The sequence below is a fragment of the Macaca fascicularis genome, chromosome 3 (assembly GCF_037993035.2).
Source record: "Macaca fascicularis isolate 582-1 chromosome 3, T2T-MFA8v1.1".
NCBI classification, from domain to species: Eukaryota; Metazoa; Chordata; class Mammalia; order Primates; family Cercopithecidae; genus Macaca; species Macaca fascicularis.
The window spans coordinates 73,701,506-73,728,484 of NC_088377.1; the positions used below are offsets into that span (position 1 = coordinate 73,701,506).

At 40.8% G+C, this 26,979-nt stretch overlaps 1 protein-coding gene across 1 annotated transcript in view; it reads right to left on the bottom strand.

Moving 5' to 3' along the window:
* LOC141406932 (uncharacterized) overlaps window positions 1-26,979 on the bottom strand; it is a 61,302-nt gene that overhangs the window by 15,730 nt on the left and 18,593 nt on the right. Inside the window, exons 6-7 of the mRNA XM_074036522.1 lie at window positions 18,577-18,738; window positions 714-810 (exon numbers count right to left, since the gene is read on the bottom strand). Of these exons, the coding sequence (XP_073892623.1) occupies window positions 714-810; window positions 18,577-18,738 (259 nt within the window). The remainder of the gene's footprint in view (window positions 1-713; window positions 811-18,576; window positions 18,739-26,979) is intronic.

The window sequence follows — 26,979 nt, forward strand, 5'->3', positions numbered from 1 at the left end:
GCCAAAATCGTGCCACTGCACTCCAGCCTGGGTGACAAGAGCAAAACTCTGTCTCAAAAAACAAACAAACAAACAAAACCATATCATTTGGAAACCAGTACAAGTAGAAATTTTCCATTCTCCAATAATTAGTACCACAAGTATATGAATCAGACAATAAATTACTGCTTACTACACTATTCTAACTTAGTATGACACTAAATAATTATATAAATGTCAAAGGTATAATCTTTAGCCAAAGGTAAAATGTACTTTCTTGTTTTAAAAAGTTTATCACTCTTTTTTCTAGTGACCAGTTTAAAATGGTTTCTACATTAGGTAGTAATGAGTTTATGTAACATGTCTACACACTAGTATTTTTGCTTCCGTTTTGTTTAAAGAGCTTTCCAGCATTCTCAATATCATGATTGATACAGAGACAGATAATATGTACATGGCGCATTGGGAACACTGGGATAAACAAAGAGGTTCTTCCCAGACTCTGTAGATTTTGGCTTAAAGCAGCATTCAGCAAACTTCTATGAGAATGAATCACGGTTAGAGTAAGCATTAGTTTAAATAAAACAGAGTTTATGTTCCTCATTAGTAACTGTTAACTTACAGATTACCAGAGTTACCAATATTAGCCCAAGTTAAAATGTTACTTTGAGACTATGAATGATACACATATATTTAACTTAATCATTCCAAAGCCTGCCCTCTTTCATTTTTACCTTGCAAAACTCCCCAAGGGTAGTGATGGTCTCTGACCATCCTTTCTGCAACTTTCACTTCATCCATACTCCCCACCACAGCAAAGGGTAACAGCATCTAGAGAACAAGAATGATACCAATTGAATTCTCTAGCACCAATAGAGCTTACTCTATTACTCTCAATCCTGTTATAAAAATGACAGTGATGATGATATTGTAGTATATTTAATTAGGGATCTTCCCTGCATCTCATTTTAAGACTTAACAATATGCACTAATTGGTTTCTGTCAGCTTCAGCCTCAGGCTGTGCACACAGTTGGACACTGTCTACTGAGCAGAGCCTAAAGCAAGGTATCCTGCTGTGGGAAACACAAAGTAAAAAGATTTTTAGTAGACATAATTTTTCTCCCACTATCTTTACCCTGAACCATCTTTACCCTGAATGTTGAAGAAATAACATACAAATAACTTTTAACTCTAGTATAAAGTCAAAAGACAAAAATATTAAAAATAACTACAACTATTAGAATAATTAATGGATACAATATAAAATGTATTAATAAGCAATACTGTATATATCTCAATAAATTACGTTTGTTTTTTTCAGACAGAGTCTGGCTCTGTCACCCAGGCTGGAGTGCAGTGGTATCTGCTTGGCTCACTGCAACCTCCACCTTCCAGTTTTGAGCAATTCTCCTACCTCAGTCTCCCTAGTAGCTGGGATTACAGGCACCCGCCACCATGCCTGGCTAATTTTTGTATTGTTTAGTAGACACTGAGTTTCACCATGTTAGCCAGGCTGGTCTTGAACTCCTGACCTCAGGTGATCCACCCACGTCAGCCTCCCAAAGTGCTGGGATTACAGGCATGAGCCACCATGCCCAGCAAAAATAATTTTTTACATTTTACAGTACTTAGCATTTCAATTCAGAAATCTATTTAATGTTTGCAGTATCTTAAAATAAAGGAGGTATTTCACAAAAAAAATAAATAAAAGAGGTATAAATAATAAGAAAAGAGAAATGGAAGAAATGGAATTAACAGTTATCAGTTTAGATTCTGTGTTTCAGATCCTTCACAAAGATTTTGGCACTTACACCTCAAAAAAAAAAAAAAAAAAAAAAAAAAAAAAGCCTTAAAAGAAGTGTCGGCCGGGCGCGGTGGCTCAAGCTTGTAATCCCAGCACTTTGGGAGGCCGAGACGGGCGGATCACGAGGTCAGGAGATCGAGACCATCCTGGCTAACACAGTGAAGCCCCGTCTCTACTAAAAAATACAAAAAACTAGCCGGGCGAGGTGGCGGGCGCCTGTAGTCCCAGCTACTCGGGAGGCTGAGGCAGGAGAATGGCGTAGACCCGGGAGGCGGAGCTTGCAGTGAGCTGAGATCCGGCCACTGCACTCCAGCCTGGGCGACAGAGCGAGACTCCGTCTCCAAAAAAAAAAAAAAAAAAAAAAAAGGAAGTGTCATTGGTCCCATAGCATAGATAAGTTAACAGTCTCAGGGAAGATGAGTGAATTGTGCAGGATCTCTTGACTTTTAAGTAGAGAAGATAGGATGGAAATCTAAATCTACATACGTTCAAAATTTATCATCTTTCAGCCGGGCATGGTGGCTCATGCCTATAATCCCAGCGCTTTGACAGGCCGTGGTGGGCAGATCACCTGAGGCCAGGAGTTCAAGACCAGCCCTGTCAACATGGTGAAACCCCATCTCTATTAAAAACACAGAAATGAGTTGGGTGTGGTGATGGGCATGTATAATCCCAGCTACTCAGAAGGCTGAGGCAGGAGAATTGCTTGAATCCAGGAGGCAGAGCTTGCAGTGAGCTGAGATTGTGCCATTGCACTCTGGCCTGAACAACAAGAGCAAGACTCCATCTCAAAAAAAAAAACAAACAAACAAAAAAAAATCACCTTTCAAAGTTTAAGCTAATATTTTAGGTATTTACTACCACAAAAGGTTTATACAAATAAAGAGTTTAGTCATCTTTACTACTGCCCTGATTCTAAAACCAGAGACAACACAGCATTCCGCATCCAACCCCCATCTATTTGTTTTGAGGCAAGTGCATTTGAGAGTTGGAGGCTCCCTTTTAACACTCAAGACCTACTTGTGAAATAGGGGCCCTGCCTTAGATGCAGCAAACGGAGAAGATGGGGGCCCTGACCATCCTTGCCGAGTTCATGAGGTAGTGGCTCATTATGTGGGGAAGCAATCCAAAGAACCTCAGACTGCTGCTCCTCCACAATGAGCTCTCAGTTAGTTACCAGTGGGTGCCTGAAGTTTCAAGGTGGGGTGGGGGGGCTGGGTAACCTGTCATTGTTTCCACCCACAATTACAGAACACTGCCTCAGAGATTTTGCCTTGGAGGGGAAACAGGCCATGAAACGAGAAAACCCATCCAAAAATTTAAATGTCATCCCAAGGAACCTGAATAGCCAAAAAAATATTGAAAAGAAAGACCAAAGTTAGAGGCCTCACACTTCTAGAATTCAAAACATATTACAAAGCTACAGTAATCAAAATAGTTTGGAAGTAGCATAAAGACAGACATTTAGACCAATGGAATCATATACAGAGCCCAGAGTTAATCCTCCCTTACCTATTCTTCTGTTGATAGACATTTGGGTTGCTTCCAGCTCTCAGCTACTGTGAATAATAACACAATTTATATGGCTTTGCAAATATCTAAGACCCTGCTTTCAATTCTTTCAGATATATACCCAGAAACAGGATTGTGAGATCATATAGTAATTTTATTTTCAATTTTGGAGAAACCACCTGTATTAGTCTGTTTTCACACTGCTGATAAAGATATATCCGAGACTGAGAAGAAAAAGAGGTTTAACTGGACTTACACTTCCACATGGCTGGGGAGGCCTTAGAAGCATGGTGGGAGGTGAAAGGCACTTCTTATATGGCAGTAGCAAGAGAAAATTAGGAAGAAGCAAAAGCAGAAACCCTTGATTAATGCATCAGAACTTGTGAGACTTATTCACTATCACGAGAATAGCACGGGAAAGACCGGTCCCCATAATTCAATTACCTTCCCCTGGGTTCCTCCCAAAACATGGGGGAATTCTGGGTGATACAATTCAAGTTCAGATTTGGGTGGAGACACAGCCAAACCATTCCACCACCATATTGTTATTCGTAGCGGTTCTACATGAGAAAAACTATAAAACTCTATTGAAAAAATCAGAGACAGGCTGGGCGTGGTGGCTCACGCCTGTAATCCCAGTCCTTTGGGAGGCCAAAAGGGGTGGATCACCTGAGGTCAGGAGTTCAAAACCAGCCTGGCCAACATGGCCAGCTGACATGGCCAACCCCATCTCTACCAAAAATACAAAAATCAAAAAATTTTTTTAAAAAGGAAGAAAAAGAAAGAAAGAAAAGAAAAGAAAAACTCAGGGACTATCTAAATAAATGGGGAGCCATTCCACGTACCTGGATAGAAAGACTCACTATTGTCAACACGTCAATTTTCTATAACTTAACCTATGGATTCACCACAATCCCAATCAAAATTTCACCAAATTTTGATTTGGTGACTATCTAAATAAATGGGGAGCCATTCCACGTACCTGGATAGAAAGACTCACTATTGTCAACACGTCAATTTTCTATAACTTAACCTATGGATTCACCACAATCCCAATCAAAATTTCACCAAATTATTTTGTGAATAATAAACTAACTCCAAAATTTATATGAAAAGGCAAAAGAACTAGAATAGCCAACACAATATTGAGGAAGAACCAAGTTGGAAGACATACTATTCAACCTCAGGATTTACTACAAATCCATAGTAATCAAAACAGCATGGCATAGGCAAAATGATAGACAAACAGATCAATAGAACAGAATAGAGAGCCCAGAAATATGCCTACACAAATATAGTCAATTGATATTTGACAAAGAAGCGATGGGAACTCAATAGAGAAAAGATATTCTTTTCAATAAATGGTGCTGGAACTGGGTATTTACATGCAAAAATAAGAATCTATAAATAGACCTTACATATTTCACAAAATTAACTCAAACCAGATCATTCCTAGAAGATAATGTAGAGTCCTAATTAGGGAAGGGGAGTCAGACTCGTGGGAGCAGGGGAAACCGAAAAAAAGGGAAGCAGATAAGCTACAAGTCTGCCTTTCTTCATAATCTGGAACACACAGCCCTACTGCACAAACAACTCATAATCTTCCTGTGCCTGGCTACCAGCAGACCCTCGGTTGACATAAAAAATTGCAAGTTTGCCGGGTGCGGTGGCTCAAGCCTGTAATCCCAGCACTTTGGGAGGCCGAGACGGGCGGTTCACGAGGTCAGGAGATCGAGACCATCCTGGCTAACACAATGAAACCCCGTCTCCACTAAAAATACAAAAAAATTAGCCGGGCGTGGTGGCGGCGCCTGTAGTCCCAGCTACTCGGGAGGCTGAGGCAGGAGAATGGCGGGAACCCGGGAGGCGGAGCTTGCAGTGAGCCGAGATCGCCACTGCACTCCAGCCTGGGCGACAGAGCGAGACTCCGCCTCAAAAAAAAAAAAAAAAATTGCAAGTTAGCTCACTGCACTGATAGTGGCAGGAGGCAGACAAATGCCTAGAAAGGTAGGGCCAAGTCCCCAGGGAAATCCCACCTCCAAGCCAAGGACAATTTAAAGCCTAAAAGCCAAGCTACGAGTCAAATCCACGGACTGAACTGAGAAGCTGACTCCCTGCCTGGTGCTCTTTCCTCTGACTGATCCCCGCCCTTCACCTGGTTTACATACACCTGCACTTCCTAATTGTTTTTTCACAATGCTGTGCCCACCTTTGGGTGGTGCCTTTGTTTTAACCTTTTTGCACATGCACAAACCAATCAGCATGCACTCCCCTGTTCTGAGCCCATAAAAGCCCTGGGCTTAGCCACACAAGGAGAGAAACTGCCCCCAGGTCCTCTCTCCACTGAAAGCTGTTCCATCACTCAATAAAATTCTCTCTACCTTCCTCATCCTTCAATTGTCAGGGCATCCTCATTCTTCTTGGATGTGAGAAAAGAGCTGGTGAACCCCCCATCTCAGGTAGAAGCTATAACACAGGCAGGCTGGAGCATGCTGGTCCAGCCGCAGGCTGAGTTGCTGTGCAAGCCAGACTGGGCCAAGTGGATGGGGAGCCTCCTGTGTGGCAGGTAGCGTGCCCAAGCAAGGCCCAGGTGGGGGTGTCACTGGCCAGAGGTCCTTGGCTGGCAAAATGACTAAGAATCTTGCATCACAACCTTGGCATTATCAGCGCTACACAAAGCCCTCTTCAGCATAGAGCCTAAGAACTAGCTTATAAAATCTCAGGCAATCCTTTGTTTGCAGTCAGCTTCTTTGTTGCAAGCCGCCCATTGCCTCCCTAGCAATGTATTTTCCTACTTTCTTTAATAAGTCTACCTTCCCTACCTATAACAAGCTAAAATTTTCCTTTTTTTTTTTTTCCTTTTCTTTGAGAGACTCTCACTCTGTCACCCAGGCTGGAGGGCAGTGGTACAATCTTGGCTCACTGCAACCTTTGCCTCAATGAGGTAAATTCTTTTTTTTTTTTTTTTTTAGAGATGGAGTTTCGCTCCTGTTAACCAGGCTGGACTGCAATGTAGTGATCTCGGCTCACAGCAATCTCCGCCTCCCAGGTTCAAGTGATTATCCTGCCTCAGCCTCCCAAGTAGCTGGGATTACAGGCATGCAGCACCACGCCCAGTAATTTTGCATTTTTAGTAGAGGCAGGGTTTCACGATGTTGGTCAGGCTAGTCTCAAACTCCTGACCTCAGGTGATCCACCCACCTCGGCCTCCCAAAGTGCTGGGATTACAGGCATGAGCCACCAAGCCCGGCCAGTAAATTCTTTTATGCCTACACCAGTCCAGATAGTCATCACTCCCTCGCAACAGATAACATAAAAGGAAATGTAGGTGACTTTGGGTTTAGCAATGACTTCATCGATATAATACTGAAGACATCATCAATGAATGGAAAGAATTGATGAGTTGGACTTCATTAAAACTAGAACTTCTGCTAGCAAAAGACACCTTTAAAGACAACAAGATAAGCCACAGACTGAGAGAAAATCTTTACACAACACACACTTGATAAAGGACTGATGTCCAAAATATACAAAGAACTCTTAAAACTCAACAAGAAAATGAACAACCCAATTAAGAATGGGCACAAGATCCAAACAGCCACGTCAACAGAAAAGATATTCAGATAACAAATCAGCATGTAAAAAAGATGATCAACATCATACATCCTCAGGGAACTGCAAATTAAAAGAAAAATACATGATACTACACAATTATTAAATTTCCAACCACTGAATCTAAAATAAAAGTTAAAAAAAATTTTTAGGTCAGGCACAGTGGCTCCCCACTGTTAATCCCAGCACTTTGAAAGGCTGAGGTGGTTGGATCACCTGAGGTGAGGTGTTCGAGATCAGTCTGGCCAACGTGGTGAAACCCCATCTCTACTAAAAACACACACAAAAAAGTAGCCAGCTGTGGTGGTGCACACCTGTAATCCCAGATACTTGGGAGGCTGAGGCAGGAGAATCATTTCAACCCGGGAGGTGGAGGTTGCAGTGAGTCAAGATCACACCACTGCACTCCAGCCTGGGTGACAAGAATGAGACTCCATCTCAAGAAGAAAAAAAATTTTTTTTTAATTTCCAAAATCCAAAACACTGACAACACAGAATCCTGGGAAAGATAGAGAGCAGCAGGAACTATCACTCATTGCCTGTGGGAATGCAAAATGGCATAGCCACATTGTAAGATTCTTGGGCAGTTTCTTTCAAAATTAAACGTACTTTTACCATATGATCCAGAAGTGCACTCATCAGTATTTATCCAAATAAGTTGAAAACTTGCGTCTGTACAAAAGCCCGCACACAAATGTTTATAGCAACTTTGTTCATAATTGCTAAACTTGAAAGCATCCAAGATGTCCTTCAATCGGTGAGTGGATAAACAATCTGTGGCGTACCTAAACATGAAATATTATTCAATGACAACAAGAAATCAGCTATCAAGCCACAAAAAAAGACACAGAGAAACCTTAAATACTTATTTCTAAGTAGAGTGAAGCCAATCTGAAAGTTCTACACGAACTATGATTCCACCTATATGATATTCCCAAAATGGAAAATTATGGAGTAAAAAGATCAATAGTTGCCAAGGGTAAAGGGAAGAGAAGGAGACAGAAATGAATAGGTCAAGTACAGGTGATATTTAGGGCAGTGAAACTACGGTGAATGTTACTGTAGTATGGGACAGAGGTCACTAGACATCTGTTCAAACCCATACAATGTTCAACACGAACACTGAAGACTTGTCAGATACGAACTGTAGTTTACAACTTACCAGTATTGCCTCATTAAGTGTAACAAATGTACCACACTTCAGGCAGGATGTTAATAATAGAAGAAAATCAAGGGAGGGCCTTAAGATCTCTCTGTTCTATCTGCTCAATTTTTCTACAAATGTACAACTACTCAAAAAAAAAAAAATATTTTACATTTAAAAAGAAGGATGGGGCCGGGCTTGTGGCTCACACCTGTAATCCCAGCACTTTGGGAGGCCGAGGTGGGTGGATCATTTGAGCTCAGGAGTTTGAGACCAGTTTGGCCAATGTGGTGAGACCCTGTCTCTACTAAAAATACAAAAATTAGCCAGGCGTGGTGGTGGGCGCCTGTAATCCCAGCTACTCAGGAAGCGGAGGCAGGAGAATTGCTTGAACCTCAGAGGCAGAGGTTGCAGTGAGCCGAGATCATGCCACTGCACTACAGCCTGGGCAACAGAATGAGACTCCATCACACACACACACACACACACACAAACACACAAAAAAAAAGAAGGATGGAGGTTGGGGTGAAATAAAATTATAAGGAGATTCCAATAAAGGCTAAATTGTAGTCCAACTAGTTTGCAAGACAGAAACAAATAATAAGAAAGCTGGGAGGAGGCATCCTTGGGTTGCAATAAACGTCAAACACTGACTTCAGAAATCATTCCTTAAAAGGAGACAATTTGATAGAATTCATTTAGAGAACAATATCGTTAACAAGGCAGTGCTGCAAACAATTGAGCAATCAGCTGGCAATTAGTGGAGCTTATCAGCTGGGTACAATCATGGGAAAAGAGAGAGGGCAACCAAAACCACTTCATTCAGTGTGTCTATGGGCCTGCCTGAAACTGCACCTTAACGAGGAGCAACATCAGAGGCTTAACATTGTAGGAGGATAAACAGACTTTACTCAAACAATTCTGCCAGTTACTGAACAAATACATAACAAGCTCTAGGGGAAGAGATAGAACTCACATCCCAAGTTGTCACAATGCAGTATCTAAAATACCCCATTTGTTACAAAATATTTTTTTTTTTTTTTTTTTTTTTTTTACATGCAATGTATAAAACAAAATATACCCTTAAAAAAAGAAACAGGCCGGGCACGGTGGCTCAAGCCTGTAATCCCAGCACTTTGGGAGGCCGAGACGGGTGGATCACGAGGTCAAGAAATCGAGACCATCCTAACACGGTGAAACCCCATCTCTACGAAAAAATACAAAGGACTAGCTGGGCAAGGTGGCAGGTGCCTGTAGTCCCAGCTACTCAGGAGGCTGAGGCAGGAGAATGGCATAAAACCGAGAGGCAGAGCTTGCAGTGAGCTGAGATCCGGCCACTGCACTCCAGCCTGGGCGACAGAGCGAGACTCCATCTCAAAAAAAAAAAAAAAAAAAAAAAAGAAACAAAGTGGTCAACAGAAACTGGCTCTGAGACTGTTCAGATGTTGGATTTATCCAAAAAATATTTTATTTCTAATAGTCATTATAATTAGGTCCACAGATATAAGAGAAGCCAAGATTAAAGAATTAAAGGAGAGTGACATCTGCAAGATAAGAGACTAGGAGATCCCAGTTCTTATCTCCCGAGAAAATGCTAATTTGGCAATATCTATGGACGAAAGTGCCATTGTGGGAGCTTTGGGATCCAGATAGCAGATTATGATATTCTAGTACATTTGAAGACCAAGGAAAGCCGCTTTAAGAAGACAGGCTCACACCTTAGAAGCAAACACACTAAATGCAGACTCAGCAGACCTATAAGCATCCGCATTTCTCTGTGGACTTGGCTCCAACCCCACATGCCCGAAGCACTGAAGCTCCTTGTCCAAATTCCTTCCATGAGCTTCACCCACATACAGACTGACTACAGAACCCACAGAAGACCAGGACCCGATCAATCCTACATAACTATGGTCCCTAAGGTAGTTACACCAGTTGGGAGCCTAAGATGAGAGTGTCTTTACCTAATAAAATGAGTCTTTAAAGACAAGAAGACAAGATTGCTCCTTTAAATAAGCAAAGACCAATGCAAGACTATGAAGATCATGAGGAATAAGTCAAACATGACCCCACAAAAAAAAAAAAAAAAAGAGAAAAAAAATCCCCAATACGGAGCCATTAACAGGCCCTAAAATAATGAAGATCCATGAAGCTACTTGAAAAGAATTCAAAATAATTATGTTTGTTTGTTTGTTTGTTTGTCTCGTTCTGTCACCCAGGCTGGAGTACAGTGGTGTGATCTCAACTCACTGCAACCTCCACTTCCCAAGTTCAAGCGATTCTGCCTCAGCCTCCCGAATAGCTGGAACTACAGGCACGCACCACCATGCTCAGCTAGTTTTTGTACTTTTAGTAGAGACGGGGTGTCACCATGTTGGCCAGGCTAGCCTCAAACTCCTGACCTCAGGTGATCCACCCATCTCGGCTTCCCAAAGTGCTGGAATTACAGGTGTGAGCCACCACACCCAGCAAAATTCAAAATCATTGTCTAAAAAAAAAAAAGCTAAATAAGCTTCAAGCAAATACAGATAAATGACAAAATGAAATCAGGAAAACAATACATGAACAAAATTAGAAGTTCAATAAAGAAAGAAAAAACACACAAAAATTCTGGCTCTACAAAGTAAAATAATTGCACTGAGAATTTTAGTGGACAGCTTCAAGGCAAGACTCAATCAAGCAGAAGAAAGAACGAGTGAACTCTAAAACAAAGTATTTGAAATTATCATTAGATAAACAAAAACAAAAAGGATGGAAAAAGTGAAGAGAGCATATGGAACTTACAGAAAATCATCAAGAAAACCAATGTACGCATTATAGAAATCTCAGAATGAGGCAGAGCTTGCAGTGAGCCAAGATCACTGCCAGTGTACTCCAGCCTGGACAACATAGTGAGAATACATCTCAAAAAAAAAAAAAAAAAAGAAAAGAAAGAAAAAGAAATTACTCATTTTGCAAACTGAATCTTTGTATACTCTGACCTATATCACAAAGAGAATTCTGAAAGCAGCAAGAGAAAAACATCTTGTCCCATATAAGGGAGCCTGCATAAGACTATCAATGGGTATCTCCACAGAAACCTTGCAGGTCAAGAAACAGTGGGATGATTCAATGTACTGGAAGAAAGAGAAAGACCAAAATGAATACTTTACCCCCCAAAAACTGTCCTTTAAGAATAAAGGACAGGCTGGGTGCAGTGGCTCACGCCTGTAATCCCAGCACTCTGGGAGGCTGAGGAAGGCAAATCACCTGAGGTCAGGAGTTCAAGACCAGCCTGGCAAACATGGCAAAACCCCATCTCTACTAAAAATACAAAAATGAGCTGGTGTGATGGCAGGTGCCTGTAATGCCAGCTGCTCAGGAGGCTGAGGGAGGAGAATTGTTTGAACCCTGGAGGCAGAGGCTGCAGTGAGCTGAGGCCCCATCATTGCACTCCAGCCTGGGCACCAAGAGCAAAACTCTGTCTCAAAGAAAAAGAATTAAGAACAATGTTCCCATCTGATCATTTCAGCTGTGGCCTGGCACTCTTCTGAGAGCCCAGCCCCAGGTACTTGCAATCAGCCCTGGCACTGCTGTCGCTTTAGCATTCTGCAGTTGCCTGAGCATTCTTCCTGCCCCTGCCTAAGTTTTCTGCCAGTTGTGTGGGGGCCAGCCTGCCCCTCTCTATCACAGCCAGCATCTGAACCCTGGGTACCTGAGGACACATATGCCAGCCTGTTTCTGATCCAGTCCCTCCAGTACTTATGCATACCATCCAGAACACCATTTGGGATCTGAGAATCAAGAAAATGGCTAGCCCAGTCCACCACTGGCACCTGATCACTCCCTCTGGAGACTAAGGCTGTGCTGACCCAGGCGGCCGACACTACAGCAGCTGAAACCCACCCTCCTGTGCTGAAAGGTGAAGCTGCTTCCCCTGTGTACACAAAGTAGCAGCGTTCCTGCATGAGAGAACAGGCAAGCCACAGGGCTGTCTGTATTGGGCTGAGCAACCTCCTACCCTGAGGTTGCTACTATGAAGAGTCATCAGACAGGCATTTTCAATGGCTCTTGGCTACATTATGACCTGGAGGTAGATGACAGTGTCTGTCTGAACTAACAGTCATGAGCTCTGTGGGACAGGGGTAGGATAGGGAAACAGATCATGTTCCTACCTACATAGGAGGCAGAGCTGGTACAGCTCCTCCCTCCCTACAGAGACCTGTGAGCATTTCAACAGGAGCTGCCCCAGCCACCCCCGTAAAGGCTACTGTTCACGTTCATCTTGAGATGTTGGTGAGTAAGCTTTGTAGTCCAGTTCTGCCCAGCTTTGTCTTCCCCTCTGGAGTGAACAGGCAACTCAGAGTCTAGGCATTACATAGACCAGCCTATCACCTGAAACAACAGAGACGAAATCACAGTAAACAAAGATCAAACACACACCATCTGCTTCTGCCATAGCTGGCTCTTACTCATGAGTGCCACTTACTGGCATGAAGGTTAAAGGGCACAAACCAATAAAAAGTCTACTGACAGAAGGGCACAGGGCTAAAGAAACAAAGCCAAAGCCCCCTACCCAATAGATGCTATAGTTACACCCACAAGGGGGGAAAGCCCCATCTAAATTAAAGTAAATTCAAAAACAAGAAGTGACAACTTTCCCAGATGAGAAGAAACCATCATAAGAACTTTGGCATCATGAATTTAAAAAAAAAAAAAAAGAAAGCAGAATGTTTTGACGCTACCAAAGGACGCACTAGCTCTCTGGCAATGGATCCTAACTGACCAAAATGACAATTCTGAAATGAAAGATAATGAATTCAAAATATGGATTATAAGGAAGCTCAATGAGATCCAAGAGAACATTGAAAATCATCACAAAGATATCAGAGCAATGCAGAATGTGAATTAAATACAGATATCTATAAATTAAAAGAACGGAATTTCTAGAAACGAAAAACACACTGAAGGACCGATTTACAGTTGAAAGCTTTAACAATAGGCTAGACTAAGCAGAAGACAGACAGAAAATAGAATCCCACTGACTTCTGGCTTGTAAAATTTCTTCTGTGAAGTCTGTAGTTAGTCTAATGTGATTTCCTTTATAGGTGATTTGAAATTTCTCTCCTGCTTCTTTCAGAGTATTTTCCTTCTAGTTGACTTTAGATAGTCTGGTGAAGTTCATTTTGCAAAGTATTTCCAGGTGTTCTCTGAGCTTCTTGCATCTGGATGTGTACCTTTCTAGCAAGGCCAAGAGAGTTTTTCTGATTATTCCCTCAAATATGTTTCCAATCTTTTTACCTTCTCCTCTTCTCTCTCAGGAATGCCTACAACTCATAAGTTGGGTTGCTTTACATAATTTCCTATTTCTTGACCTCTTATTTATTTAAATTTTCTTTATTTTTTACCTGTGTTAGTTCAAAAGACCTGTTTTGTTTTTTGAAAAAGATAAGAAAATTGATATGGTGTTAGGCCAGGCACAGTGGCTCATGCCTGTAATCTTACCACTTCGGGAGGATGAGACAGGTGAATCGCCTGAGCTCAGGAAGTTCAAGACCAGCCTGGGCAAGATGGGGAAACCCTGTCTCTACTAAAATACAAAAAATCAGCTGGACATGGGGGCAGGTGTCTGTAATCCCAGCTTCAGGAGGCTGAGGCATGAGAATTGCTCAAACCTGGGAGGCAGAGGTTGTAGTGAGTCAAGATCATGCCAGTGCACCCAGCCTGGACAACAAAGTGAAACTCTGTCTCAGAGAAAAAAAAGAAAAGAAAAGAAAGAAAATTGATGTGGTGCTAGATTAACCAGGAAAAAAGAGAGAAGATTCAAGTAAGCACAAGCACAATCAGAAGTGATAAAATTGACATTAAAACTGATACCACAGAAAACAAAAGATCATCAGAAACTAATGAAATATCTCTATGCATACAAACTAGAAAACCTAGATAAAATCGTTAAATTTATCCCTCCCTGCTCAGATGTGGCTCGAGCTGGAGGCACACAGGGCGAGATGCCGCAGACCTTCAACCCAGAGCAGCTTGGAGCCAGTGAATAATAGCTCTTCAAGTCTGCAATAAAAAATGGCCTCTTCTAGAGAATTGTTTGAACCCGGGAGGCAGATATTTCAGTGAGCTGAGATGGCACCACTGCTCTCCAGTCTGGACAACAGAGCGAGACTCTGTCTCAAAAAAAAAAAAAAAAAAAAAAAAAAAAAAAAAGCCTCTTCATGGCTTAAATTACAAAAGTAAACTAAAAGACATACATGTTTTTCTTTACCCCAACTCATTCCTTACATGTAGACTCAATCTTTTCAGCATTTGCTTTACTGGTTTAGTAAAAGCCAGGATAAACAACTTTGTGGTAACGAGAATGTTATCCAATGTATGTTGTTTACCTTATTGTAAATACTGGTGAACAGCTGTCAATAATGGTTTTATATTCCTTAAAAAAAAAAAAGAAAGAAAGAAAATGGATAAATTCCTGGAAACATACAACCTCTTAAGACTGAACCAGGAAAAAAATAGATATCCTAAATAGCCCAATAACAAGTAATGAAATAGATTCAGTAATAAAATAATTTCAAACAAACAAACAAACAAAAAAAACAAGAACAAATGGGTTTACAGCCAAATTTTGCCAGAAGTACAATGAAGAGCTGTTATCAATCTTACTGAAACTATTCCAAAAATTTATGGAATTTTTCGATTGGAAGAATCAATAACATTACCGAGACCATATTAACTAAAGCAACCTAAAGATTCACCACAATGCCTATCAAATTACCAATAACATTTTTTACAGGATTAGAAAAAAATGATCCTAAATATCATATGGAACCAAAAATGCATCTAAATAGCCAAAGTAATCCTAAGCAAAAAGAACTAAGCCAGAGGCACCATGTGTCTGACTTCAAATTATACTATAATGCAATACTAAATAAACCAGTATGGCCTTGGTACAAAAACGGACTGATTAATAGAACAGAATAAACAGTCCGTTGCTAGGAAGGATACAGCTAAAAAAGGGAGAAAAAAATTGTGAAAGAAAAGAGAATAAAGAACCAGTAATAAAGCCACATGCCTACATACAAGTGATCTTTGACAAAGTTGGCAAAAATAAACAATGGGGAAAGGGCATTCTATTTAATAAATCGTGCTGGGAAAATTGGCTACCCATAGGCAAAAGAATGAAACTGAATCCCCATCTCTTACCATATGCAAACTTTAACCCAAGATGCATTCATGACTTAAATGAAACACCAGATGCTATAAAAATCCTAGAAGAAAATGTAGGAAAAACTCTTCTAGATATTGGCCTAGGCAAATAATTCATAAATTAGTCCTGAAAAGCATATGCAACAAAACCAAATATACACAAATGGGACTGAAACTAAAGAGCGCAGCAAAAGAAATGATCAACAGAGTAAACAGACAATCTACACAATAGAAACAAAATATTTGCAAACTTTGCATCTGAAAAAGGACTAATACACAGAATCTACAAGGAACACAAACAACTCAACAACAGCCAAGAATAAACAACCCCATTAAAAAGACCACAAAGGGGCCGGGCGCGGTGGCTCAAGCCTGTAATCCCAGCACTTTGGGAGGCCGAGGCGGGCGGATCACAAGGTCAGGAGATCAAGACCACAGTGAAACCCCGTCTCTACTAAAAATACAAAAAATTAGCCGGGCGCGGTGGCGGGCGCCTGTAGTCCCAGCTACTCAGGAGGCTGAGGCAGGAGAATGGCGGGAACCCGGGAGGCGGAGCTTGCAGTGAGCCGAGATCCCGCCACTGCACTCCAGCCTGGGCAACAGCGTGAGACTCCGTCTCAAAAAAATAAAAAAAAATAAAATAAAATAAAAAGACCACAAAGGATATGAACAGACATTTCTCAAAAGAAGACATACAAGTGGCCACCAAACATATGAAAACTTGCTCAACATCACCAATCATCAGAGAAATGCAAATTAAAGCCACAATAAAGGCTGGGCACAGTGGTTCACACCTGTAATCCCAGCACTTTGGGAGGCCAAGGCGAGTGGATCACCTGAGGTCAGGAGTTTCAGAACAGCCTGACCAATAAGGTTAAAACCCCAACTCTACTAAAAACACAAAAATTAGCTGGGCTTGGTTGTGAGCACCTGTAATCCCAGCTACCCCGGAAGCTGAGGCAGGAGAATCGCTTGAACCCAGGAGGCGGAGGTTGCAATGAGCTGAAATCATTTCACTGCACTCCAGCCTGAGTGACAGAGCGAGACTCTCTCAAACACTCAAACACACACACACACACACACACACACGCACACACAATATCATCTTACATAGTCAGAATGGCTATTACTGCAAACACAACAGATGTTGGTGTGGATGCAGAGAATAATGAATGCTTATTCACTGTTGGTGGGACCATAAATTAGCACAAACTCTATGAAAAACAATATAGAGATTTCTCAAAGCACTAAAAATAGAGCTACCATTCGACCCAGTGATTATACTAGGCATCTACCTGAAAGTAAACCTTATATACAAAAGTCACTTTCACTCATATGTGTATTACATTCCTACTTATAATAGTAAAGTCATGGAATTAACCTAAATGTCCATTAACAGTTGACTGGAATTTTTAAATGTAGTGCATCTACACCATGAAATACTATGCAGCCATAAAAAAAAGAAATCATGCTCTGTGCAGTAACATGGATGGAGTTGGGGGCCATAATCCTAAGTGAAATCACTCAGAAACAGAAAATCAAGTACCACATGTTCTCATAAGCAGGAGTTAAACAATGAGTACACAAGGACATAAAGATGGAAACAACAGATAACAAGACTCCAAAAGGCAGAGATTGGAAGGAGGTTGATGGTCAAAAAATTATCTACTGGTAATGAGATGTGATCACGGCACTACACACCAGCTGGGACAACAGAGTGAGACCATGTCTCAAAAAAAAAAAAAAAAAAGATCTGTTGGGTACAAAGTTTACTATCTCAGGATAGTTACACTAGAAGCCAAACCTCACCATTATGCAATATATCTATTTGACAAATACTCACTTACACCCTCTGAATCTAAAATAAAAAACAAAAGAAGTTTATAGTAGTAAACACCTACATCTCTTAAAAAAAGATCTCGCCTGTGCATGGTGGCTCATGCCTGTAATTCCAGCACTTTGGGAGGCCGAGGCAGGTGGATTGCCTGAGGTCAGGAGTTCAAGACCAGCCTGGCTAACATGGTGAAACACCGTCTCTACCAAAAATACAAAAAAAATTAGCTGGGTATGGTGGTACATGCCTGTAGTCCCAGCTACTCGGGAGGCTGAGGGAGGAGAATTGCTTGAACCTGGCAGGTGGAGATTGCAGTGAGCCAAGATTGCATCACTGCACTCCAGCCTGGGCGACAGAGGGAGCCTCTGTCTCAAAAAAAACCAAAAAGATCTCAAATAAACAACCTAACCTTACACCAAAAAAAAAAAAAAAAAAAAAAAAAAAAATTAGCAGAAGGAAAGAAATAATAAAGATTAGAGCATAAATAAATGAAATAGAGAATTTAAAAAGTTTTAATCGGCCAGGCACGGTGGCTCACGCCTGTAATCCTAGGAGATCTCTTGAGGCCAGGAGTTCGAGACCAGCCCAGCCAACATGGTGAAACCCTGTCTGAACTAAAAATACAAAAATTAGCCAGGCGTGGTGGTACGCTCCTGTAACCCCAGCTACTCAGGAGGCTGAAGCAGGAGAATCGCTTGAATCCGGGAGATGGAGGTTACAGTGAGCCAAGATTGTGCCACTGCACTACAGCCTGGGCAACAGAGTGAGACTCTGTCTCAAAAAATAAAACAAAAACATTAATCAATTAAGCTAAGAGTTGATTTTGGGGAAAAAAAATCAAAATCAAAGCCCTTACTTTGACTAAGGGCAAAAATAGAGAACATGTTAATAAAATAAGAAATGAAAGAGAAGATATTACAACTTATTACAGAAATTTATTTCTTACAGGAATAAACAGAATTATAAGGGACTATCATGAACAATTATAAATCAACCAATTTGACAACTTGGAAGAAATGGTGAAATGACTAGAAACATATAACCTACCAAGACTGAATGGAGAATAAATAGAGAGCTTAAAGAGACCAATAACAAATAGAGAAACTAAAGAAGTAATTTTTCAAAACTCCAAAATATAGCGTAGGACCAGATTACTTCATGGGTAAATTCTACCAAACACTCAAAGAAATTTTAATATAAAACATCCTCAAATTCTTTGAAAAAATAGAAAAAAGAGGTAACACCTTCAGAGTCATTTTATGAGGCAGCATCCCCTTGATATCAAAGCAAGAAAATATACTTCCAAGAAGAAAATTATAGGCCAGTATCCTTGAGGAACACGGTGTTTGAATTAAATCTAAATAAATCTGCTTACAAAGAATCAATTATCAGCAGACACTTTTCAAAATGAAGAAAATGTAAAAATTCTCACACTAGATTCTGGATAAAATAAACACTCATTTATAGCCTCTTTGTCAGATATTGTTACCGAAACTTACATTAATTGAGGAGTTTGCTTGAGCAGCAGTTTCTTCATCTGTTGGGAGCTGATATATCTGGATGCCACTGCTAATCAATTCACTCATTATCTTACTCTTAAACATCTGTAAATCATCTTTAGAAATTGTGTCTGCTTTGGTAATCAGTGGTATAATGTCCACCTATTAAAAAAGAAGACAAATAAAATCTCAGCATCAAGGATTCATTGTTCATCCTACAGTTTTTATAGTAAAGCTTCACAATCCCTGGCAACAAATTGCCTAACTAGATAATCACTGGCTGTCATGCCTTTCTTAAAAATTATTTTCCAAAATTATCAATACTTTTGAAGATTCATCTTTTATCCAAATTCACATTTAAAAGTCTCAACCTTGTTTCTCTTCTAAAAATCCCTTATACCTCTACAGATACGGAGTTAGTAAAATGTAAATAGTAGGACAATGTAAATTATTTTCGATTTTATTTCTTATTAAGCTGAGTGATGAGACAAATTGAAAGAACTTTCATCAAAATTGTGGAAAGGACTTTGTCTGCTTTCTACATCACTTATTCCATCAATCAGTCTTAATTAATGTCCCATTTTCACACACTCTTGCCCCACCTAGATGTGTTTGCAGATAGATTTGCTTTGCTTTTGTTTTTCAAAGATCACCTAAAAAGAATATAGAGTGGTTACCTTTTTTTTTTTTTTTTTTTGAGATAGAATCTTGCTCTGTGGCCCAGGCTGGAGTAGAATGGTGCAATCTAGGCTCACTGCAACCTCCGCCTCCCAGGTTCAAGCAATTTCCTGTCTCAGCCTCCCGAGTAGCTGGGATTACAGGCGCATGCCACCACACCCAGCTGATTTCTGTATTTTTAGTAGAGACAGGGTTTCACAATGTTGGCCAGGCTGGTCTCAAACTGCTAACCTCAGGTGATCCACCCACCTTGGCCTCCCAAAGTGCTAGGATTACGGGCGTGAGCCGCTGCACCCGGCCTGGTTACCATTTCTAAAGGCGCGCACGTGTGTGTGTGTGTGTGTATGTGTGTGTGTGTGTGTATAAGAACACCTTGCAAACAAATATGTTCATTTTTCTTTTGTAAAACGACATTATTTCCACATAGGAAGTTAAATATTTGCATATTTGAGGTTGAATTTTTACCCACAGTCTTCTCCTAGTGCTTCAATATGATCACTCCTGTCCTTTGCATTTGCACTTAAATAACTAAACTTTTTAGAAAATAACAATATACAAAATTATAAAATGTTTCATTACTGTTAAAATATCTTATGAAATCATAGCTCCACAAAATCAATATCTGTAATATAGTAGAAATAAATGAATATAAATTTTAGGCAGACTGCTTTCGTTTTAGATTGCTCAAAGCACATTTTTTAAAAAATCCATGGACAGGCCGGGCGCGGTGGCTCATAGTCTATAATCCCAGCACTTTGGGAAGCCGAGGCGGGTGGATCACCTGAGGTCAGGAGTTCGAGATCAGCCTGGCCAATATGGTGAAAACCCTGTTTCTACTAAAAAATACAAAAATTAGCTGGGCATGGTGGTGGGCACCTGTAGTCCCAGCTACTCAGAAGACTGAGGAAGGAGAATCACTTGAACCCAGGAGGCCGAGGTGGCAGTGAGCTGAGATCGAGCCACTGCACTTCAGCCTGGGTGACAGAGTGAGACTCCATCTCAGGAAAAAAAAAAGAGAGAGAGAGAGAAAGAAATGGAAATTTTCTATGTCAGTAATTCCTCAGGTTTTCAAATTTAAGGGGAAAGGCATTCATTGCAAGGAGAACTGACCAACTTGAAAAAGAAGACAAGCAGGGCACGGTGGCTCATGCCTTTAATCCCAGCACTTTAGAAGGCTGAGGCCAGCAGATTACTTGAGCCCAGGAGTTCCGGACCCATCCAGATAATATGGCAAGACCCCCGTCTCTACAAAAAACTAAAAATGAGCCAGGCGTGTGGCCACACACCTGTGGTCCCAGAAACTTCAGGCTGAGGTGGGAGGATCCCTTGAGCCTGAAAGGTCGAGGCTGCTGTGAGCCTTGTTCATGCCACTGCACTCCAGCCTGGGCAACAAGAGCGAAACTTCGTCTCAACAACAACGGTGTGTATTCCTGACTATTGAATGTACTACTAATTAAGAACCTGAAGCAGCTCTTAATTTAACTAGAAATCTAATTTATTTCAAGTACTTAATGACATCTGAGATTAAATACAAAGTCTCTTTTCAGTTTGAACAATACACAGCAAAAGTGGAGACTCCTTGGATAAAGGGAACCCAAATTAGAACCTTTTCTGTCTTCAACTAAAGTTGTCTTCAACTAAGTAAAGTTGAAGACAGCATGTTTTGTTAGGGCTGAGTACAGAAAAGAATCTGACAATATGACAATTTCTGTTATATCTATATTGGCCTTCTATTTTTTAAAAAGAAGACATACTTTTAACCCTTTCTTTTTTTTGAGAGAGAGAGGGTCTTGCTCTGTGGCCCTCTCTGCAGTGCGGTAGCGTGATCATAACTCACTGCAGCCTCAACCTCCCAGGCTGAAGCGATCCTCCCACCTCAGCCTCCTGAGTAGCTAGAACTACAAGTACATGCTACCATGCCTGGCTATTTTTTTAGAGACAGGGCCTCACTATGTTGTTCAAACTCATCTAGAACTTCCAGGCTCAGGCAGTAGGGTGCAAAGGGGACTCTGGAAGCCAGGTGTCAAGTCTCAATTTGTCCAAGATATCCTGCCCAAGATAACAACAACCTGTGTTGGGCAAGTCACTTAACCTGTGAATCTCAGACAAAGCAAGGAGCAGTAAATACTTCTACGTTCTTTTTTCTGGAGATGGAGTTTTCTCTTGTTGCCCAGGCTAGAGTCCAATGGCGCGATCTCGGCTAACTGCAGCCTCTTCCTCCCAGGTTCAAGTGATTTTCCTGTCTGGCATTACAGGTGCCCGCCACCATACCCGGCTTTTTTATTTTAAGGCTCTTGTTGCCCAGGCTAGAGTGTAGTGGTGTGATCTCAGCTCGCTGCAACCTCTGTCTCCTAGGTTCAAGTGATTCTCCTGCCTCAGCCTCCTGAGTAGCTGGGATTACAGGCACCCACGACCATACCCAGCTAATTTTTTTGCAATTTTAGTAGAGAGAGGGTTTCACTGTGTTGGCCAGGCTGGTCTCAAACTCCTAAACTCAAGTGACCCACCCACATCAGCTGGGATTACAGGTGTGAACCAACATGTCCGGCTAAGGTTCTATTCTAATTCTAAAAGTCTCATTATCTCAATGGGGTAGTAAATAGATTGCACTTTAAGATATAGGAGAGGTAATAATCCAACATTTTGATATGGGGGAGGTAGTAAAATTCAACATTTTGTAAAACATGGCAAGTTTTTTGTGGACTTGATTTTCAAATGCAGTACACCCTTGAACAACACGGGTTTAAGCTGTGTGGGCCCACTTACATGTGGATCTTTTTCAACCAAATGCAGAATGAAACCTGCATATATGGAGGCCCAACTATTCATATACCCAGGTTCTGCAGGGCCCACAGTGGGGGCTTGACTATGCCAGGATTTTGGTAAAAACAGGGGTCCTGGAACCAATCCCCTATAGTATATGTCCTATACATATACCATAGGACAACCGGACTATTTTTATAGTTTTAAGAAACATAGATTTGCCAAGTCTATGAGCCTTTCCAGATCATTTGTACTATGCTTACATAGAAACCCTTCGTAGAGGGAGTCTAATATACAGGAAATACTTACATAGAATATTTTGCATATTAAAACCGGGCACAGTGGATGCCGCTTGTAATCTCAGCACTTTGGGAGGCTGAGGCAGGTGGATCACCTGAGGTCGGGAGTGCAAGACCAGCCTGGCCAACATGGCGAGACCCTGTCTCCACTGAAAATACAAAACTTACCCAAGCATAGTGGCAGGTGCCTGAAATCCCAGCTACTCGGGAGGCTGAGATGGGAGAATCACTTGAACGCACGAGGCAGAGGTTGAGGTGAACTGAGATCGCGCCACTGCACTCCAGCCTGGGTGACAGAGCAAGATTCCATCTAAAAAAAAAAAAAATTCCGCATATTACTTTCTCTTCAAAAACAACTTCAAAATTGTTTTAAATGAACACGTCTTTATGTCAGCAATATGCTACATTAAAACAATTAATATCCAAATATATAAACAAGTATATACAAGAAACTTATTATACTTAAAGGCACTTATTATCAAACACTGAAAAAAAAAGGAACATCTCCAATCAATGGTGACAGCTACAACTGAGGACAAACTTTATTTCAGGAACATACATGTATCACTTTTCATCCTAACACTCATCTAGCAAAGTAGGTTTTTTTGGTTTCTTTGTTTCTTTTTTGAGACAGGGTCTCTCTCTACCAACCAGGCAGGAGTGCAGTGGCACCATCACGGCTCACTATGGACCTCGGCCTCCCACGCTCAAGTGATCCTCACACCTCAGCCTCCCAAGAAGCTGGAAATACAGGCATGCGCCACCATGTCTGGTTAACTTTAGTATTTTTTGCACAGGCAGGGTTTTGCCCTGTTGCCCAGGCTGGTCTGAAACCTAAGCTCAAGAGGTCTGCCAGGTGTCAGCCTCCCAAAGTGCTGGGATTATGGGTGTGAACCACTGCACCAGGCCCTAAGTAGATGTTAAAATCCCTAATTAAGATAAGAAACTGAGGCATCATGAAGATAAGGCTACAAGTCTAAGAACTGGGAGGGCTGGAAGCCCACACAGATTCCTTAGATTTGAGCGCAGTGTACCAAACCAAGGGGGCAGGGAGTGCTAACTTAATGTTAGCTGGCAGGCTGGTGCAGGTTTGCAGCAGAGTTTTCAATGATTTATGGGAAATAGTAAGAACATGAAAGTAAATTTTTTTTTTTTTTGAGACCGAGTCTCGCTGTGTCACGCAGGGTGGCGTGCAATGGTGTGATCTCAGCTTACCGCAACTTCGGCCTCCAGGGTTTCAGTGATTCTCCTGCCTCAGCCTCTGGAGTAGCTGGGATTACAGGTGTATGCCACCACGCTCAGATAATTTTGTATTTTTACTAGAGACGGGCTTTCAGCATGTTGGCCAGGCTGGTCTGAAAGTAAACTTTTCCATAGAGCTAAATGATTCCCCATTTAAAGATCTTTTATTCTGAGAGATTCTGTTCTTTCAAATTGAATGGAAATATCCTCTTGTTAAATGAAATGATGGTGATAGGAGATAGTGGTGTGTTACTCTTTTTATTGGCTGTACCTGGTAGAATTAAAAAATCAGCATTTCTATTGTAGCCTCCTAATTTGGGGAAAATATTTCTTTAGAAATCTAAAAGTCTGGAACTTCCCATCATTATGCCTCCCCAGAATAATAGAGGACTTTACTTAAAACACAGATGCCCCTCAAGATTCTCTCATTAATCTCTACCTTATTCTGTTTGGGTTAAGACATTTAGGGACTGTGAAGTGAGAATAAAGTGAGTTTAAGCAATCCAAAACCACGTGCTGACTCTGGATCCTCGAAGATTACTTTCTTCGGAATCTTTTTCATCTGTTAACTTTCCTCTGGGCTCAAACTGTCTTTTCCTAAAACAGTCACATTTGGAATAGTACTGCTACATGGCAATCACTATCATAATAAACTAACTTGAGGTCTCCAATAATCAGCTTTCATCTAAAGTCTCTTTCAGGTTGACAAAATAAAAACTTTCAATATTTTGTCTACCCACTTCCAAAAGAAAATGAGTCTATACATGTACAAATATATGTGATTATATATGTATATACACACATGTGATTTTGATCAGCCTGTTTATAAACTACTTGAAAAACAAGTTGATTTGTAAATTCATTTATGAAATCATTAGTTTATAAACTACTTGATTTTTGCAAGTAGTTTATAAACAGGCTCATCAAATTGAACAAATTTCTTAAAATAATTTCACTGTATAGCTGGCAAATAAGTTATTTACTCTTCTTATTAGCATATCTTATTTTTACCCGTCCTCCTTTAGCAAGCATCTAAGTTAAACTATTTTATGTCCACAGCTATACAACGAAACATCACTTTCAGTCACAACATATTAAACATTGAAAACTATGAAGAGATCCAGTTACCTTTAGTCTTACATGTACTTATATATACTTTTAATATACTACTTGATGTTTTATGGTGCACAAACACAGAGCTCTTACAGGATATATAACTATGAGAATACTTAGAGTGTATGCTTATTAAAGGGTTCGAAACTCTCTTTTTTAAAGAAAAGTTCATTCTTATTTTTTTTTATTTATTTTTATTTTTTGAGATGGAGTCACTCTTGTCGCCCAGGCTGCAGTGCAATGGCGCGATCCCGGCTCACTGCAACCTCTGCCTCCTGGGTTCAAGATATTCTCCTGCCTTAGCCTACCGAGAAGCTGGGACTACAGACATGCGCCACCACGCCCGGCTAATTTTTGTATTTTTTAGTAGAGATGGGGTTTCACTACGTTGGCCAGGCCTGTCTCAAACTCCTGACCTCAGTTGATCCGCCTGCCTCAGCCTCCCAGAGGGCAGGGATTGTGGCGTGAGCCACCGTGCCCAGCCAAGAAACGGCAATTTTAAGAACTTCAAATTCTTAAGGCCGGGCGCAGTGGCTCACCGTGGTAACCCCACACTTTGGGAGGCCGAGGCAGGCAGATCAACCAAAGTCAGGAGTTTGAGACCAGCCTGGCCAACATGGAGAAACCCCCTCTATACTAAAAATACAAAAATTAGCCTGGCATGATGGCGGGAGTCTGTAATCCCAGCTATTTGGGAGGCTGAGGCAGGAGAATCGCTTGAATCCTGGAGGCGGAGGTTTGCAGCGAGCCAAGATCGCGCCATTGCACTCCAGCCTGGGTGACAAAAGCAAGACTCCCTCTCAAAAAATAAAACAACTTAAGCATACAGTAAAGTATTCTTTCCATGCCCCAATGTTAAAAGGTCCATCTAATATAGACTACTTGTTTGAAAAAAAAATCAAAAATTGGTAAAAATTCTGCTTAAATTCCATATTAAACTAGGATCAAAAGTTATTTTTAGCTCTTCTTGTTTCTTAAATACTTGAAATGTGTTGCTACATGTTTTTCTTATGTATTTATTCATTCAACTAACTTTGGGTGGAAGGTACTTACAAGTTTAAAAGTCCTTTCTGACAGTGGAAATAACATAAAAATATTTGCATAAAAGACACTCAATGGTTCTCAAAGAGTATCTGAGAGTCTAATCAGCCTATTAACCTTGGTCTAAATAACCAACAACAAATGTGAGCTTTTTGTCACATCCGTGTATTTTCCCCTGTAACCTGATACCTACATTTTAAATGCATTTTTAAAATGTTTCATTTGGCCCTATGATAATTATTTCCCCTGTAAAAAGCGACACGATTTTTGTTTAAGAGCAAACGAGAGAGTATCTGGTCTATGAAAAAAGCTAAGTGGAAAGATCAGCTCCCTAAAGTTTGTAACCAATAACAAGACACAAATGCTACCTTGTTATGTAATCAACAATATGTGAGTCGAAATAAACTAGCGAGCTATACATTTCTGATACATACCAATTTACCAATCAACAGGAGGGGAAGAAATCGCTCAAATGTGACTACTGTTAACAAACATCTAAATATCAGACATAGTCTCTATTAAAATCCTAACCTACCAATTTTGAAATCATTCCTTCGACTTTTGTTATGTTTTTTTTTAAATTTATTTATTATTATTATACTTTAAGTTGTAGGGTACATGTGCATAACGTGCAGGTTTGTTACATATGTATACTTGTGCCATGTTGCTGTGCTGCACCCATCAACTCGTCATTTACATCAGGTATAACTCCCAATGCAATCCCTCCCCCCTCCCCCCTCCCCATGATAGGCCCCGGTGTGTGATGTTCCCCTTCCTGAGTCCAAGTGATCTCATTGTTCAGTTCCCACCTATGAGTGAGAACATGCGGTGTTTGGTTTTCTGTTCTTGTGATAGTTTGCTAAGAATGATGGATTCCAGCTGCATCCAAGTCCCTACAAAGGACTCAAACTCATCCTTTTTTATGGCTGCATAGTATTCCATGGTGTATATGTGCCACATTTTCTTAATCCAATCTGTCACTGATGGACATTTGGGTTGATTCCAAGTCTTTGCTATTGTGAATAGTGCTGCAATAAACATACGTGTGCATGTGTCTTTATAGCAGCATAATTTATAATCCTTTGGGTATATACCCAGTAATGGGATGGCTGGGTCATATGGTACTTCTAGTTCTAGATCCTTGAGGAATCGCCATACTGTTTTCCATAATGGTTGAACTAGTTTACAATCCCACCAACAGTGTATAAGTGTTCCTATTTCTCCACATCCTCTCCAGCACCTGTTGTTTCCTGACTTTTTAATGATT